Genomic DNA, 17,020 nt, shown 5'->3' with positions numbered 1-17,020 from the left:
GATGGTTTGTTAAAAGGAAATCAGGGTGCTGGCTGATTGAGTTGTAGTGGACAAGAGTGTGACCCAAACTGAGTATGGACACCAGAATGGGAGGTCTATATTGACAACTTGTTCTACATAGCACTGTGAAGTCTGCAGGAGTGGTGGCTAGAGTTGCAATGAAAACATATTTTTACTACCAATACCTCTTCCCAGAAGAGTTTAGACTTTAAACATAGCTGCTTTACAGTACAGTTCACTTAGCTTGAGTTTTATTTATTTATTTGCACTGTACTCAGTCTCCTGTATATTTACAAGTGTGGGGCAACTATGGCAGCAGAAACCTTTATTGATCTTGTTATAACTGCTTGAGGATTAAGATTTGATACTTGAAAAAAATGTTTAACTCGTATCTTTTATAGCTAGGAGCCTTGGGACTTAAGAAAAAATTATGTCTTAAAGTAGGGTGGAATTCAGGTAAGGTATGATCAGGGTCCTAGGCCCATTTCTCTGTACTCCCTTGGCTTTTCACTTCACTAGATAAAAAGTAAGCTCTGTCCTCAGTCTGGCTTCCCTGAAGGAAGCTACAGGCTATAGCAGGTCACAGCATCACAGCCATCAATCGGCCATGTCATTGCAAGGAAGAGAGATTGTCTATGTCCTAGAATTCCCCAGGTCAAATCCTGAGCTTAACAATGGTTGTTCTAATGTTGAACAAATCTGTGTGTCTAAGTGACTGCCACAAGCTGACTGGTTTATGCCTGGATTACCTGTAACAGTTGTTAATGAAAGGGAGTAAGGCTTACCTTTATGCTTACCAGGGCCCTCTGCTGGAGTGGCGTCATGTGCTAGGTAATGGGGCAGAGATAGTTCCTGAAGAGAAAAATTTAATGTTTTCAGGCAGGGTTTTCCTGGGGGAATAGATGCTTAGGAGGCAATCACAAAATGTCTACTATTCTGGGGAATACCCTGTCAGATTTAAGAACTAGTTCTTAAATTATGAGATAGTGGTAATAGTGGAAGAGTGTAGGGACAGAATCAATCTCCTCTTTCTTCTTCTATGATCTTTCAACATATCTTGACTTCTAGGATTATAATTTCTTTCTTATCTGGTTAAGACAGTTCTACACTATTTTATCAAAGAATCAGACACATAATTTAAAAAAATCAATCAACGTTAAAGTCAAAGGACATAAATTTGGTGCCTGATTCAGTAAATAATTTATTCATTTTAAATCAGTTATTGAGATGATTTACTTCTGCTGCCTATATTTGGTTTAAGGGAAAAAAATTTTCCTTCTAAATGTCACACATCTTTTTAGGAACTTGCAATGAAGATCCAGATGATGATCTAAGGATGCAAAATGGCACAATCATTACGAATATAGAAGACATAGAATTATTTATTGAGAGCTGGGAAATTGAGAAATCATTTGAAGTAACAACGAGGAGACCTTTTAGAAATTGTACTGAGCACGACTGCAGTCACTGCATCGAGTTATTAAATAGAAGAGTTTTCATCCCATGCCATAATGAAGTAAGTTGAAAGCAACCATAAATCAGAACTGTCATGTTAGACATGTTGAGAGGAAAAGCCAATAAATTCTTGTTCTTGCCATGATGTTCTTCTACTGAGAATAGTTTATCCCCAAACCTCCTTTCAGTACGCTTTGGAATTCAAAATCATTTACTGTTTATTGACTTATAGAACAGGAAGGATAATTATCTTTTTCCCCCCATGTTTTTTTTTTCTGAACTATATCTACAGCTTTCAAGAAAAGTGAAATTTTGTCCTATGAATAAATGCCTCTAGGAGAAAGAGATGAATGCCATTTGATAACCCAGTATAGAAACCAAGACAGTGAGGCTTTAATCAATTCCTGGCCTCTTAGGAGAACAATTTAATTGTTCTTCATTAGTCTCTAACTTAGGAGAACAATTTAATTGTTCTTTATTAGTCTCTAACTTTCTGACTTTAGGTGGCTAGTAGATATTTTAAATAATCTGCATCGTTAAAAAAAGATCTGTTGTTAGAGACAAAAGACAGACAAATACAGCATTTCGTGTATCGTTAAATGAAAAGTTAGTGAGATCAAGTACCTACTAGGCACTGTGTTAAACTCCTATGATACAAAGATGAGTAAGACCCTCTCCTTGCTCTCGAAGAGTCTAGAAGGAAGGCAAGTCTGTGAACAGATTAATCAACATATACAGTATGGAGATGCATAGGCACCCAAGTCAGGAGAAGACTTCCCAGGGTTTCAGACGTCTTAATTATTTAGAAGGATGAGTTTGCCAGGAGAGAAGAGGGAGGAAGGGAGACCTAAGCCAAGAAAACAGTATGACAAGAGCAGGGTTGCTGGAAAAGGCCATGTTAGGAAAACACTGAAATAGCTTAGTGCAAGACTTACGGAGGGGCGAAGTCTGGGAAGGAGAGTGAGTGAATTGTCAAAGCAGAAGGAGTTCACTCTAGGACTTTCTGTGTTCGACCATCAAGCGTAGACGCCATAGTTCTCAGCCTGCCTTCTATGAGTTCTCTGAGGGAAAAGACAAAGGATATGAAGTCATGGGATAAAAATGGTGTATCTTTCTGGAGCTTCAGTTTTGCTCAGAGATTTGCAACAAAGTAAGTTTTAAATGTTTACATTTTAAAATGCATGCATATAAAAATGAAAAAAATAGCAAATACTTTTTAACTCATTTCAGTGTCATTGTAATCTGTCTTTTTAAAGCATAAGGACTTTCAAAAATTGCATTTTTAACTGGGAACTTAGAAGGTTGATTACATCAGGAAACTTTTCAACTTGACTATTCAAGGCATAGTGAGGCAACATAGGGTACCATTTAGTCTATGATAGCTCCAGCTTTCCCTTAGGTTCCTCCCAGTGAATTTGATGGCAAAAGAAAAGAATGCTTGACATTTCGTTTTTCCGCTTCTAATCTTCATCCTCATTTGCAAATCTCCACATAGCAGGCAGATGATCTTTTGAAAATGGAAACACAGTTGGATTATTTCTCTACCTAAAATCCTTCAGTGTCTTTCACTTACCCTTAGAATACGCTCTAAATTTATCAGGGCTTATAATTTCCTCTATGCTTTGGCCTGCCTACTTTTCCAGCTTCCTCTTGTGCTACACTTTTCTTACTGGCTAAGCTCCAGGCATTCCAGTCTCCTTTCAACTGTTGCACTATTGCAAACGGGCTTTTATGCTTGGAGTGTCCTAAGCTAGAATACTTCCCTCCTCTGATCTATTTTAGCATGGTGACTCCTCTTGATTCAACACATAGGCTTTAACTATGAGATCCACAAGGCAGAGAACAGGTCTGTGTTAGTCACCTTTATATTCCTCATGAATAGTACGGTGCCTGATAAGTAGTTAGGTGCTCAATAAACTGTGAAAGGATGCATAAGTGAATGGAGCATACAGGAGAATCAGCTTTTGTGGGTTCAGTAGAGAAGGGTTACAATTTTTTTTATATTGGAAAAATTAAGTCATGTGGGACTTCAAGGCAAAAATACCCAGAAAAAATTTGAAGCTATTCTAGATCTCAGAGGAGACCATTTGAAGCCAGAGGTCAAGTTTGGGGAGTTATTAGTATATGGAGTTTTTAAAAATAACAGTAACTCATGTATGATGTGCCAGAGTCTGCTCTCTATACTTTCCATATATTAGCTCACAGCAATCTTAAGTAGTAGTAGGTTTATTATTAACTCTATTTAACTTATGAAGAAACCAAGGTGAAGATGTAAATGCCCAAGATGGCGGTAGAAACTGTGGGAATGGGTGAGCCCAGGAAGAGCGTTTGTAGTGAGTAGACAGGGCGATCAAGGAAGGGGTTTAGACAAATACTCAGAATGAATCAGGAAGAGGAGACAGCAATGAACAGATGGAAAGGCACCAGAGTGTGGTGCTCTCAAAGTCAAGGGAGAGGCTTTTAAGACACAGGGGCTGTGCATGGCATTATACGCCTCTGAGAGGTTGGTGAGGGTTTAGAATATCAGGGTGTTCCCTGGATTTGACAAGTAGGGGGCTCTTGATGATCATAGCAAGTATTCCATGAAAAGTGAAATGGTTGGAAACTGAGGAGATTCAACAGAGGAGACTAAAAAGGAAGTAATATCTTAGTTTTTATAGATATGGACCTTGAAGAAAAAATGATAGGATATGAAAAATATTAAGTATTTTTATCTGACACTTTGACCTGTGTCCAAATTTAACATCTGAATGTAGTTGCTTAGTATGTTTGCTGAATAAATGAGCAGAGAAAAATTGGAGTGAATGTTGTTACAAGTTAAATTATTTAGATTTCAGGTATCTCTAGATCAAAATGAAACATAATCTGTAGAAAAAATGAGTTTCTAATTAAGTTGAGGCATGACAAATTATATAAATTATTTGACTAATGTTCAATATTAGTACACGATTTTTTGAGAAGCATTTATAACCTCATTTAATGGGCAGTGCCATGTATCATTACAGAAAGCTTTAGGAGTTTCCAGTTTTATCTGTAATAGATCAAAGTCTTATTCAGTATATAGAAAACATGATTGTAACCCAAAATGTAATATCAGAAATAGGTTTTTGCTAGATCCACATACTCTGTTTCTTTTCCATCTTTATAAGATAGATTTATGTACATTAGTACAGACAATATTAATCTTATCTAAAACTGTGTGTTTAAAAAATTATAAATTCAGAAGTGACATCTAATATTACGAAGCTTTGAAAATCTAAGGTCAAAGAGGAACTATAATGAATATTAACTTGCTACCTTTTGATTCTCCAAATAGTTTAGCTAGGGCCTTCAGAGAAATAAAACAACATAACTTATCCCAAGGCACAATGTATCTCTAGGTTTCACCACAAGACTTTTGTGAAAAGATGTGGATCAATTATACCTATTTTTGGAACTATGAATGTGATGCCCTTTCTGCATATGTGGCTCTATGTAACAAGTTTGACATTTGCATTCCATGGAGAACACCTGATTACTGCTGTAAGTAGTACACTTCAAACAATATTTTCCAACACTCAAATAACAGTCCAGTTTTTTGCATTCACTTCTTTCTTTTCCTTTTCAGCACAAAATAATTTTTTAAAATTCATTTATTTATTTATTTTTGGCTGTGTTGGAACTTCATTGCTGCGCACGTGCTTTTCTCTAGTTGCGGCGAGCGGGGGCTACTCTTCGTGGCGGTGCGTGGGCTTCTCATTGCAGTGGCTTCTCTTGTTGCAGAGCATGGGCTCTAGGCATGTGGGCTTCAGTAGTTGTGGCACGTGGGCTCAGTAGTTGTGGCTCATGGGCTCTAGAGCGCAGGCTCAGTAGTTGTGGCACATGGGCTTAGTTGCTCCACGGCATGTGGGATCTTCCCGGACCAGGGATCGAACCTGTGTCCCCTGCATTGGCAGGCAGATTCTTAACCACTGCGCCACCGGGGAAGTCCGCAAAATAATTTTGTGAGAATAAAACGAATGTAAGTGTAACCTATAGTTAGGTCTCCCACTTAAGCAGCTTCTGTTTTTATCCTGGTCTAAATTTAAAGCAAGGGTGGGGTCAAGAAGGTGGAGTAGGAAGACCTTGAACTCGCCTCCTCCAACAGACGTACCAAAATTACAGTTACTTACAGGGAAACCATCTATGAGAATGACCTGAACACTAGCAGAAAAGATATTCCACAGCAAAAGTCATAAAGAAGGAACAACACCAAGATGGGTAGGAAGGGCAGAGATGTGGTATAGTCAGGACCCACACCCTTTGGTCAGTGACCTATAAACAGGAGGTATATCACAATTGTTGAAGTCCTTCCTAAGAAGTGAGGGGTCCAAGCCCCACATTGTCCTCCCCAGCCTAAAAGTCCTGCACCAGGAAGATGAGTCCTCAGAACTTCTGGCTTTGAAAACCAGTAGAGCTTATGTTTGGGAGAACTGGAGGGCTATAGGAAACAGACTCTGCTCTTAAAGGGCGTGCACAAATTCTCCCATGCTTCAAGTCCCAGGGCAGAGGAAGTAGTTTGAAAGGTCACTGTGTCAGAACCACTTGCTGATCTTGGAGAGCGCACTGGAGAGGCAGGAGGCAACTGAGACTCGCCCTGGGGATGGAGATGCTGGAAGCATCCATTTTTGGGAGCTTATTCTACTGCAATAACACTGGCGCTGGCAAAAGACTGTTTTGGGATCCTCCCACTAGCCTATTAGTTCCAGGGGATTCTCTGCCCTCCAGTGGGTCAGCACCAGCTGCAAGCCCTCCAGGCTGTGCAGACAGCCATTCAGAAAGCCTGCTCCACCCTCCAGGGGCCCCTAGTCACTGCGGCATTGCAGCCAACCAGGCCAGGGGCCAGCCCTGCCTACCAGCGCACCCACACTAGTTGGCACTGCCACAACAGAAGCGTGCACACAGCCTACATAGGGGGCACTCCTAGAGCATGCAGCTCTGGTGGCTAGAGAGGAGTGTGCCCTCATAACAAAAACCAGAGCAAGACACCAAAGAAAAGAAAATTACAGGCCAGTACCACTGAGGAACATAGATAACAAAAGGCCTCAACAAAACATTAGTAAACTGAATTCAGCAACACATTAAAAGGATCATATGTCATGATGAAGTGCGATTTATCCCAGGGATGCCAATGATGGTTCAGTATCTGCCAGTCGGTCAGTGTGATAAACCACATTACCAATTGAAGAATAGAAGTCATCTCAATAGGTGCAAAAACAGTTTCTGACAAAATTCAGCATCCACTTATGATAAAAATCTCTCAATAAAGTGCATACAGAGGGAGCATACCTCAATATAATAAAGACCACATATGAGAAAACTACAGCCAACATCATACTCAATAGTGAAAAGCTAAAGGATTTCCTCTAAGATCAGGAAAAAAACAAGGACACCCACTCTCACCACTTTTATTCAGCATAGTATCAGAAGTCCTAGGCACAGCAGTCAGACAAGAAAAAGAGATAAAGGTGTCCAAATTGGAAAGGAACAAGTAAAACTGTCACTGTTTGCAGATGACATAATACTATACATAGAAATCCTAAAGACACCACCAAAATCTATTAGAACTAATAAATGAATTCAGTAAAGTTTCAGGGTACAAAATTAATATACATCAATCTGTTGTGTTTCTGTACACTAATAACAAACTACTAGAAAGAGAAATTAACAATCCCATTTACAACTGTATCAAAAATAACAAAATACCTAGGAATAAATCTAACCAAAGAAGTAAAAGACTTGTACTTGGAAAACTATAAGACATTGATAAGAGAAATTGAGGATGACAAAAACAAATGGAAACATGCCATGCTCATGGATTGGAAGAATTAATATTGTTAAAATTATCATTTACCCAAAATAATCTAGAGATTCAATGCTAACCCTATCAAAGTACCAAAGAAATTTTTTACAGGACTAGAACAAATAATTCTAAAATTGTATGGAAACACAAAAGACCTCAAATAGCCAAAGTAATCTTGAGAAAGAAAAAGCTGAACATATCACCTTCCCTGATTTCAAACTATACTACAAGCTGTAGTAATCAGAATAGTATGCTACTGGCACAAAAACAGACACATAGATCAACAGAACAGAATAAAGAGCCCAGAAATAAAACCACACTTATGTGGTCAATTAACCTATGACAGGAAGCAAGATGTATTTGGGGAAAGAAAGCCTCTTCACTAAATGGTGTTGGTAAAACTGGACAGTGGCATGCAAAAGAATCAAACTGGACTACTTTCTCAAACCATATACAAAAATAAACTCAAAACAACTAAAGACTTAAATGTAAGCTGTGAAACCATAAAATTAGACAAAGATACAGGCAGTATGCTTTTTTGACATCATCAGTCTTAGCAATATTTTTTTGAATATGTCTCCTCAGGCAAGGGAAATAAAAGCAAAAATAAACAAATGGGACTAAATGAAACTAAAAAGCTTTTGCACAGCAAAGGAAACTATCAACAAAATGGAAAAGCATCTTAGTGAATGGGAGAAGATGTTTGCAAAATACATGTCTGCTAAGGGGTTAATAACCAAAATATCCAAAATACTCATATAGTTCAACATCAGAAAACAAACAACCCAATTAAAAAACGTGTAGCATATCTAAATAGACATTTTTTCCAAAGAAGGCATACAGGTGACCAACAGACACATGAAAAGGTGCTCAATATCACTAACCATCAGAGGAATATAAATCAAAACCACAATGACATACCACCTCACACCTGTCAGAAAGGCTGTCATCAAAAAGACAAAAATAACAAGTGTTGGTGAGGGTGTGGAGAAAAGGCAACCCTCCTGCACTGTTTGTGGGTTTGTAAACTGGTACAGCCACTATTGAAAATAGTATGGAGTCTCCTCAAAAAACTAGAAATAGCATATGGTCCAGAAATTTCAGTTTTGAGTATTTACCTGAAGAAAACAGAAATACTAACTCAAAAAGAAATATGCACCCCTATGTTCATTGCAGCATTATTTACAATAGCCATGAAATGGAAACAACCTAAGTGCCCATCTATAGATGAATGGATAAAGAAGATGTGGTATATACACAATGAAATACTACACAGCCATAAAAAATGAAATATGGCCATTTGCGACAACATGGGTGGCTCTAGAAGGAATTACGCTAAGTGAAATATGTCAGACAAAGAAAGACAAATACTGTATGATCTCAATATGGAATCTAAAAAACAAAACAAACAAAAAAAACAAAACAAAAATAGATTCTTAGATAATAGAGAACAAATGGGTGGTTGCCAGTGGGGAGGGGTGAAATAGGTGATAGGGATTAAGAGATACAAACCTCCAGTTATAAAGTGAATAAGCCTAGGCGATTTAATATACAGCATAAGGAATATGGTCAATGACATTGTAATAACTTTGTATGTGGACAGATGGTTGCTAGACTTATTGTGGTGATTATTTCATAATGTATGCAAGTGTCACATCACTATGCAGTATACCTGAAACTAACGTAATATTGTACGTCAACCATATTTCAATTCGAATAAATGAATGAATGGATTTAAAGTAGGCCTCAATTCTCCCAAAAGGAAACCTAATCCACAAATGTTAGTTAGCAAAATAGATTGAAATATTGAAGAAATCACAGAGGTTTGAAGGGGATTTTAATCTTATGTCCTACAGCACACTTTGCTGGTCCTCATTCAACCTGCCTCTCTTTCCCATGCTTGTCCTTACATGTTGTATGTGGAGAGGTTGGAGATTTTTCTTCCCCCTTTTCCTTCTTCCTAACATAATATCTACTTCCTAGAAACCAGTCTTTCTGGCTTTCTTTGATTAATATCTAGGTTCAATATTTTTCCAGATACATGTTTGTATTTCCTTTTTCTTTTATATTTATCCTTTGCCCATTTTTATACATAGGGCTCAAGCTTTCTCATCAAGTTATAACTTCATACAAATTTTTTATTAAACTTTTCAACAATCTTGGGCACATTTTACAGAAAATATTGTTAATTTAATTATAGCCATTCAATGGTAAAAGGTTTTCAAAATGAATGTTACTAAAATGCTCAAAATAAAAGGTTTTCATCCCCCCCAAAAGAATAAAATGCACAGATAAAGAATAATATATCACAGACACCAGTTACATGACTCCACTTCAGAAATAAAGCAGCTCATGGTGTACCCTCTCTTGTCCCTTTCCTCTCCCTACTCTCCCAGAGGTACTCACTATTCAAGAGTGGGGTTACTTGATTCACTGGGAACATACGACATCTTCAGTTTTATTATTACAATCGTTCTCTACTAAGATGTTACCAATTTACACCTCCACCAGCTGCATGTTCATTTTTTAACAGTATGACTTTTTAAGATCACTGAAAATCAACAAGAATTTTCTGAAACATAATTTAGAAACTGCTCAGCAATGGTAGTTTCTTTTGACAGTGAAGGATTAAGCCTAAATACGCGGGATTTTCCTTTTCTATGACTTGGTTGAGTTGCATATTTAAAACATGTTTCTGTGCTTATTCTGTGTGGACTGTTGTATCTCCTCCTACTGCACAGAGCAGTAACTTCATAATAGTTGACTCTATATTTATGCCAGCCAAATTTGGGCTGCGTTTTGGTCGTATTTATTTGATATAAATCAGATGAATTTTTCCTGCTATAACATAATACTAGCTGGACACCTGGAAGATGGCCAAAAATACTCATTGATTGTTTTGTTTCTAATTTATAGTTAAGTAATACATGAAAAGTGGACTTTGAGGAGACTGAAAATGTGCAAAATTTATTTTCAGAAAGAAAACTAACATTTCTTCCTTTTACTAGAATTCAAGTAGGTCACTTTTATCATTAGCAAATTCCACAAATCCTCTATTATTTATAGCTTTGAGTTGCCCAGAGGGGAAGGAATATCAACCCTGCGTGCGACCTTGTGAAGCAAGAACATGTCTGAACAGATGGTTCTATGGACACTCTTCATGTCTGGATTTAAGAGAAGACTGTGTGTGCAAAAATGGAACCATTCTTCACAGGCCAGAGTCAACTCAGTGCATTCCAGAGGAAGAATGTGGTAAGCAGAGAAGTACAAAATGACATCTTAGGGACTCAGCAAATAAATAATACTTTTTTAGAACTTGGAGAGATGTGCTGAGAAAGACTGATTAAAGGTCACCTTAAGTGTTGGAAAGGAAGAGAGTATGTAATTTGATTTTAATATGATTTCAGTTGAAGTTACCAGAATTAGGGACTTTGGTGGTGGTATGTTTTAATCTCTACTTATGCTTATAATAACTGGAAAAGAATATGGCAAATTAAGAGAATAGTGTGTGGACTGAATTGAAAGTTCAATTATTTCACGTATTAATGATTCAGCTTTACCTCTATGAGCCTGAGGTTATGCATCTGCAAAATGGGGAAAATAATAGGACTTATCCCACAAGGTTAGTGTGGGGATACATAAAATAATAGAAAGAGTTTTGTAACAATGCCTAGAGAAAAATAAACACTCAAGAAATTTCAGAAAGTGTTGTTATCTGGGAGAAAACATTGAGTATTTCTACTTTCATTTTCAAACCATTTTATCCTGACACATTGTCTCCGTGGTGGTTGTGGATAAAAAAGGGCCCAACTGAGAAAACTGCAGTGCAGTACTTTATCTATCATAGGGCTCATTGTTATGGTCAGAAGTAACGCTACTAATCCAAGGGAAAGGCAAGTAGAAGTGAAATGCATATATTGTTTCAGAAAAAAGTTTGTGTTTGCCACTGAAGAAGGTATTTGTGGAAGAATTTGAGAATATACATGGTTATATTTGTTTTTAGGGACCTGTGAGATTGGTTTGGTAGTAAATAAAGTAAGAGAAATTCACTGGAGGCTGGGAATATGGTGGTCACTTCATTTATCTTTATTATTCCTTAAAAGAACTACTAGAGGGCCATATTTATCATTATGTAAAACATTCATAATAAAAGTAATAGAGTCACTAAATAATATTTTGCTTGACTACCTACTTTCTACATTTAGATTTTAAAGCTGAAATGTTTTGAATTTTGATATGACAAACATGTTAATGTGAGGTAGAGACTACCTTGTTTTCTAATACCAGTTTTAATAGTTGATATTTTAAAACCAATTAAAATTTATGTTACCAAGTTTGTTCAAGCGAAATAAATTGTATTAACAAGACTTAAAATGAATTAAAAAAATTAACAAATCATCTTATTTATAGAAGAGGACATGCAAATTTACAGATAGTTGTAGAAGGGAAAAATATTTTCTGTGGAATATAAAAATTTCATTAAAGAAAAATGAAAGCTAGTAGCTGGTGAACAAAAAGAAGAAGCTGAGAAAGGATAGATAATGTGACATGTTACCTGTGTCACTGGGCCAAGTCACAGTCTGAAATCAAAACATCACAGCTTGGTTTATTTTCGTGCCCAGGTTCTAAGTGATATAACATTGACCATCTTTTTAAGCGTGCACTGATAGTGAAGACCAGCCTCGAACTGCTGGGGAAGTTTGGAATGGGGGCATTGACGAATGTGCCCTGTACAAATGTTTGGAGAATGGAAGCATTATTCCCATAGAACCTGATTGTGATGAAGAGCCCTCGCCAATTTGTGAACGAGAAGCTGAAGTCGTCCTGGGCTTCATTGATAAGTGGACCTGCTGTTCAAAGGAAGTTTGCGGTATGTATGCAGGCTGAAGCCTTACAGTCTGTTAATGCCACAAAATATGTTGATATTCTTTGTGAAAAAGCAGGGCAGGCATGACGCTTGGTGTTAAAAAAAATGTATGGGGTTTGGGGCTTCCCTGGTGGCGCAGTGGTTGAGAGTCCGCCTGCCAATGAAGGGCACACGGGTTCGTGCCCCGGTCCGGGAAGATCCCACATGCCGCGGAGCAGCTGGGTCCGTGAGCCATGGCCGCTGAGCCATGGCCGCTGAGCCTGCGCGTCCGGAGCCTGCGCGTCCGGAGCCTGTGCTCCGCAACGGGAGAGGCCACAACAGTGAGAGGCCCGCATACCGCAAAAAAAAATGTATGGGGTTAAAGTAGCAATGAAAGTATTGCTATAAATGTCACCTACACTTTCTCAAAGCAAGTTTTACTTCATTATAGTTTTGTTGATTTTGCAAATAGACATGCAAAACTCTGGCTATTATCAAATAATAATATTCAGAAATACGTGAAGATAAAAGATCTGGGAATCTTTGACTTATGACAATCAGGGGTCAAAGACAACAATAGGTGACCTTAACTCTGCTGCCTTTTCACATATGACCATTCTATGAGCTGAATGGTTTAATTGTAGTGTAAAAACATGCATAGTGAGAATCATTTCCCTGCTTTGAGTTAGAAACACAGGATTTTAGTTGTGTTCACAGATTATTTAATACTTCTGTTTATTTCCAGGCTGTGACATGACTTTGTGTGAAACTGCCATTCCAACATGTACAGATAGTCAAAAATTGATCGTTGGCTATAGCCCTCTTTCTTGCTGTCCACAGTACCAATGTGGTGAGTAATTAATTAGGAAAAGTAAGAATGAGGTTCACTGTTCAGAGTAGTGGATTAAATTCTCATTTTTGTGTCTACAAGGAAATTTATTATAAAAGATTGTTTGCAGAGCTGTCTTGCTAAAGGTAGCTTTTTAAAAACCTGCAATTTCTTTATAAATATGTATATATATGAACTTTAAATCTATTTATTATATATATATAATTAACTCATTTTAAAAACCGTAATTTCAGTGGAAATATGTATTTTGAATGTATATATTTGTATATTTTAACTGTAAATAATTTGCCATTTCCTATATATTTCTGCTAAGATTTTATGGCAGGAGATATATATATAGATATATATATATATATATATATACACACACACATATACATACATATATACAGATGATTAATCATATATATGATTAATAGAATGTTATATATATATTTTAAATGTTTATTTACATATATTTTATATGTAAAAGTATTTATTTTATATATAAATAACCTGCTATTTCCTATATATTTCCTCTAAGATTAAGATTGTTTTAATGAGCTAATTATCACTAAACTCAAAGAGAACTGAGCCACACTATTTCATTTATTTATTGTCTCACTCTATACACATTTCCAAATATCTCTGGACTGTTTCTGCAGAATGTGACCCACTCAAATGCCCCGAAATTGCAGTGCCAGAATGCAGAGAAGACCAGTTCATGCTTCAGGTTCAAGAGGAAGAGACTTGCTGCTTTCCTCCTGCCTGTGGTAAGCATTCTGTGAGGTCATTTCCTGGAAGAAGAGGGAGGGTCTAGGGAAAATCTCTCATTTCATATGAATTTCATGGGACTCAATGGTAACCAATATTCTGCTGATATACTCTTAAAATTCAACTGAACAAGAATAGCAGAAAAGAAAGTACAACATTTTAAATGATTCTTGACAATTATTTCAATTAGTACTACTTTTCCCTATCGACAAAGACTATGTATATCATTGAAAACATGATCAAGGTAATATAATCAAAAACAAAAAATAAGGCTAACACCTAGTTCTTTTTAGAGAAAAATTTAGCCCTGGCTTTCCTGAAAAACCAACGAAATAAACAACTCTGCTAAGCAGCTCACCTTTTTAAAACTTCATCTCCTGTATATCCTGTGTAAGCAGATGATCTCGAAAAGAGAATGGTAGAAATAAATGAAAGGTGTCTGGGAAATAACTGAATTTGAGCTAAATATTCTGACGAACTAGACTTTGAAAAATAAAGAATTCTCTTTACCATTTCACTGAGGAATTATCATATCAAAGGCTGTTGATTAATGTAGGTTTCAGATAAACCTCTGTAGATCAAAACACTTCTTTTTGTATCATTTAAGGTTCTTTGACTGCAGTGGCAACAACTGATTGATTCTGGCTAGCTTAAGCACAACCAATTATTGGGAGAATTGGGGAATCAAGATTTTGTAGAATCAAGATGAAGCATTCAGCCAAGCCCTGGGAAGAAGGGAAACCAGCTTCTCTAGGTGTCAGTCACTAATGATTGAGTCAGCAACATCCGTTTCTCGTCTCGATGTGCCTCTATTTATGACTCAAATGCTATAGAAAGACATTCTCATTCATCTAAAGTGGGTTTTTCCTACACATGGGCCTGGTAAGAGTGAGGCACCTTTATTAAGAGTCACTCCAAGGCTGCGTAGGTGAGGCGTTTCCTCAAGTGCATTAAGAGAGTTGTTATCAAAGTTGGAAGAGGGATGCTAAGAGCTCAGAAGAACAGGTGCCTACTACATTGTTCATTCATGGGAGTGATCCAGAGTAGTGAATTAAGAAAAATAAGTATATCAATGGTATTTTGATCCTAGTAAGAACAAATTACTCCTGAAATCTTATATTTCTGGTAAGATGGTTCTTCTGTGTCACTGTGCTTGGGAAAGTATAAAGCAATACACTCAGATAGTATTATTGTTTTTATGACCAAATAAGGAGATCCGTTTATTAAATCCTTATTTTCCTTGCTTCCTATTTTGTTTTACATAATGTATTTTTATTTTGATTTTATATGTGTACAGTAATCTGAACTGATAACTAGTTTGTTTTTAGCTCAGCTGCGACTTTGCCTTTTTGTTTCACCTTTAGTTTGCAAATCCTGCACTGAACCTATTCCACTATGTACTGACGGAGAATTTCTCACTGTGGATCTTAATACTACACAATTCTGTTGTCCTCAGTATTACTGTGGTAAGTATACTGTGGTAAGTATATTTTAACTAATTAAAAATATCTAGATATGTTCAATATTTAAGAAGGCCAGTGCATGTTAATTGTACTGTTATATGAGACCTTAGTTGAGTTCTAGCATATTAAATACATGTAATGTTTTCATACATCTAAGAGTGCTTCTTGGACAGTATTGTTACCTCCCCAAAATAGATTAGCTATGACTTTTCTCATCATCCTAGACATTCTAGATATACACGTGATTCCATACCCTCTTCACCTCCTTTCTCTTCTTGCCCCCCTGCCATTTCTCAGGGCTCTTAACCTGATGAGTGTGTCCTAGTTCTACTACTGTTGTTGTATGTGCTTGTATTTGTTCGGTCCTTACCAACACACTGCAATTGGGTGATGGGAGAGGCAGCTCTGGGGAGATCCAAGTCCATGTATCACATCAGTAATGGCAGTGAACTAAATGGTAGCTAGTGAAAACCAGCAACTACGTGAAGTTAATCTTTACTCATGTTATTTTTCTATTTAGTGTGTGAGCCAAATCTCTGTCCTACGCCACTACTCGACTGTGCACAAGATATGAAACTTGTGAAAGAAAATGTATCTGGTCAATGTTGTCCAATATGGCACTGTGGTAACTAATTTTCATATTTTAAAGTTTTACTAGAATGTATTAATATATACGATCAATATAAATATGTTGTTTTTTGCCTTTTAGAATGTAGCTGTGAAAGTCTTGTTGTGCCAACTTGTGAAGTGGTAAGAACACATATTTTTATTGAATTTTAATATAATTTAAATCAGTTTATTCTTTCTTTATTGCTTTCATTTCTGATTTCTTTTCAGAGTTAATGGAATTATTCTCTTTAAGTTGTACTGAAGTAGATTAAATCTTCTCTGATATTAGGGAGCAGTCAACATTTTAAATTATACTTGAGACAGGAAAGTACAATCAATATGTTATTTTTTTTTCCACTGGTGACTGAATCTACCAGCCTTATATCTACGTAAGTTCACCGGTCTTAAAATAAGCACAGTATTGAAAATATATTACCTCAATAATGAAAGGTTTTCCAATGATTCTTTAAGAAAGTGCACTAACAATGCATCTGTTTCAGAGGAGGAGGGGGTATAAACATGTAACTGTCTGTACCTTGTTAGGGGTTATGTATGAACATGCAAACCTTATAGAAATTCCAAAAATTTAATTTTTAGAAATAATAATTATGACTCTGGTATCACTCTGGTATCACTGGTTATGGTGCTTTACAAGTCTTTTTGTTTTTTCTTTAAATATTTACCTCCATGGTATGCCTCTAAGACTTGAGAAAGATAATATATTCCTGGCCTTATTTATCAAAGAAGACATGTTTTCTTTCACAAAGATTTTCTTTTTCTTTTCCTTCTCAAACAATGTATATCATTAGAAACTCATTCAGACTTTTCAGGCCAAGGCTATATTCAGGGGAATAAATGAGGCAGTTTTTAAAGTAACAGAACCCTTCTTAGGATGCCACTGTTTCCTTTAAAAAGCAGGGTGCAAAGTTTCAGTTATGCGAGATGAATAAGTGCTGGGAGAACTGTTGTACAGCATAGTGACTATAGTTAACAGCACTGTATTGTAGACTTTAAAATTTGCAAAGTGTTCTTACCACAATATAATAATAATAATAAATAAGAGAGTGGGAGGAAACTTTTGCAGTTAATGGATAGGTCTATGGCACGGTGATATTTCATGATGTATACTTATCTCCAAATATGTCAAGTTGTATACATCAATTACGTACAGCTTTTTGTATGTCAAATAAATTAATTAAATTGTACTTTAAAAAAGCATTGGG

At 36.6% G+C, this 17,020-nt stretch overlaps 1 protein-coding gene across 1 annotated transcript in view; it reads left to right on the top strand.

The window, feature by feature from the left end:
• OTOGL (otogelin like) overlaps positions 1 to 17,020 on the top strand; it is a 148,810-nt gene that overhangs the window by 116,517 nt on the left and 15,273 nt on the right. Inside the window, exons 43-51 of the mRNA XM_019918727.3 lie at positions 1,302 to 1,516; positions 4,836 to 4,977; positions 10,343 to 10,528; positions 11,934 to 12,146; positions 12,868 to 12,972; positions 13,617 to 13,724; positions 15,090 to 15,191; positions 15,709 to 15,813; positions 15,898 to 15,938. Coding sequence (XP_019774286.2) covers positions 1,302 to 1,516; positions 4,836 to 4,977; positions 10,343 to 10,528; positions 11,934 to 12,146; positions 12,868 to 12,972; positions 13,617 to 13,724; positions 15,090 to 15,191; positions 15,709 to 15,813; positions 15,898 to 15,938 — 1,217 coding nt within the window. The remainder of the gene's footprint in view (positions 1 to 1,301; positions 1,517 to 4,835; positions 4,978 to 10,342; positions 10,529 to 11,933; positions 12,147 to 12,867; positions 12,973 to 13,616; positions 13,725 to 15,089; positions 15,192 to 15,708; positions 15,814 to 15,897; positions 15,939 to 17,020) is intronic.

Source organism: Tursiops truncatus, chromosome 11 (assembly GCF_011762595.2).
Source record: "Tursiops truncatus isolate mTurTru1 chromosome 11, mTurTru1.mat.Y, whole genome shotgun sequence".
Taxonomy (NCBI): domain Eukaryota; kingdom Metazoa; phylum Chordata; class Mammalia; order Artiodactyla; family Delphinidae; genus Tursiops; species Tursiops truncatus.
Note: the sequence above shows the minus strand (reverse complement) of the source record. Positions and strands in the feature narration are given on the sequence as shown.